Source organism: Zingiber officinale, chromosome 5A (genome assembly GCF_018446385.1).
Source record: "Zingiber officinale cultivar Zhangliang chromosome 5A, Zo_v1.1, whole genome shotgun sequence".
NCBI lineage: Eukaryota > Viridiplantae > Streptophyta > Magnoliopsida > Zingiberales > Zingiberaceae > Zingiber > Zingiber officinale.
In genome coordinates, this window is record NC_055994.1 from 128,872,292 (window position 1) to 128,873,171 (window position 880).

At 43.5% G+C, this 880-nt stretch overlaps 1 protein-coding gene across 1 annotated transcript; it reads right to left on the reverse strand.

Annotated features, from left to right (window-relative positions):
- Positions 1–212: 212 nt before the first annotated feature.
- On the reverse strand, positions 213–596 carry LOC121980003 (uncharacterized protein C6G9.01c-like). The gene has a single exon (XM_042531976.1). The coding sequence runs from the start codon at positions 594–596 to the stop codon at positions 213–215; it is 384 nt and encodes a 127-aa protein (XP_042387910.1).
- Positions 597–880: the final 284 nt, after the last annotated feature.

The window sequence follows — 880 nt, forward strand, 5'->3', positions numbered from 1 at the left end:
CTTCTCTTGACCTTTAATCTAAACTATATAACTTGTAGAAACCTAAAAGCCTAAAGCATGTGTCACACAAAACTACCAATATGTTCGATTCTCTTGCGAAAAATTCAATCTTCACAGATGATAATCGAACCATGATCTTCAGTGTACATTTAAATTAAGAACTGAGCAACAAAAAAGATGGAAAAGAACCACCTTCGCACTCCTTCAACTGATCAGAAGCAGCAAGAACAGTCGAAGGGGCAAAGAGGGGTACCTCCCACGTCAGCCTTCCCCCAGCCGAGCTCATCCGCGGAGTAGATGGCCAGGCCATCCGCTGTGCGCCGCCGACGACCTGGAGTCCCAGAATCTTCATTCAGATCCACTTTCATCCTCTTCTTCTTATCCTTCGTCTTTGAGCTACCGCCCTCCCCTATCACCTTATCTAGCTGTTTGCCCCTATCCTTTGCTTGCTGATCATCGGCAGCAGCACTCTTTCTCTTCTTTCCCTGGAAAATCTCATCGATCTCGTTACCGATTTTCTTCTTCTTTCTTTTAATCTTCGTCTCGTGCACCTTTTGCGGCACCACAGCAGCAACCTTGGTTTTTTCTTCGGACATCGGCGGCGTCGACCGAGAGAAGGCGCACCTCACGTATCTATGCTCCAACAGGTAACCCTAAAAGGCTCCGTTTGGCAGGGATGATAGATTAAAATTGAGTTAGTAGGATAGGATTAAGGATAGGATTATTAATCACTCCTTCACTCTTAATCAATCCTAATTCTACCCCTAATCAATTCTACAAAATGACATATTAATAACTTTTTAAAAACATAATCTTAATTCTATCACCCCTACCCAATGCAGCCTTAAAGTATGCTAAACGGAGGCTGATTGAGAGAAAA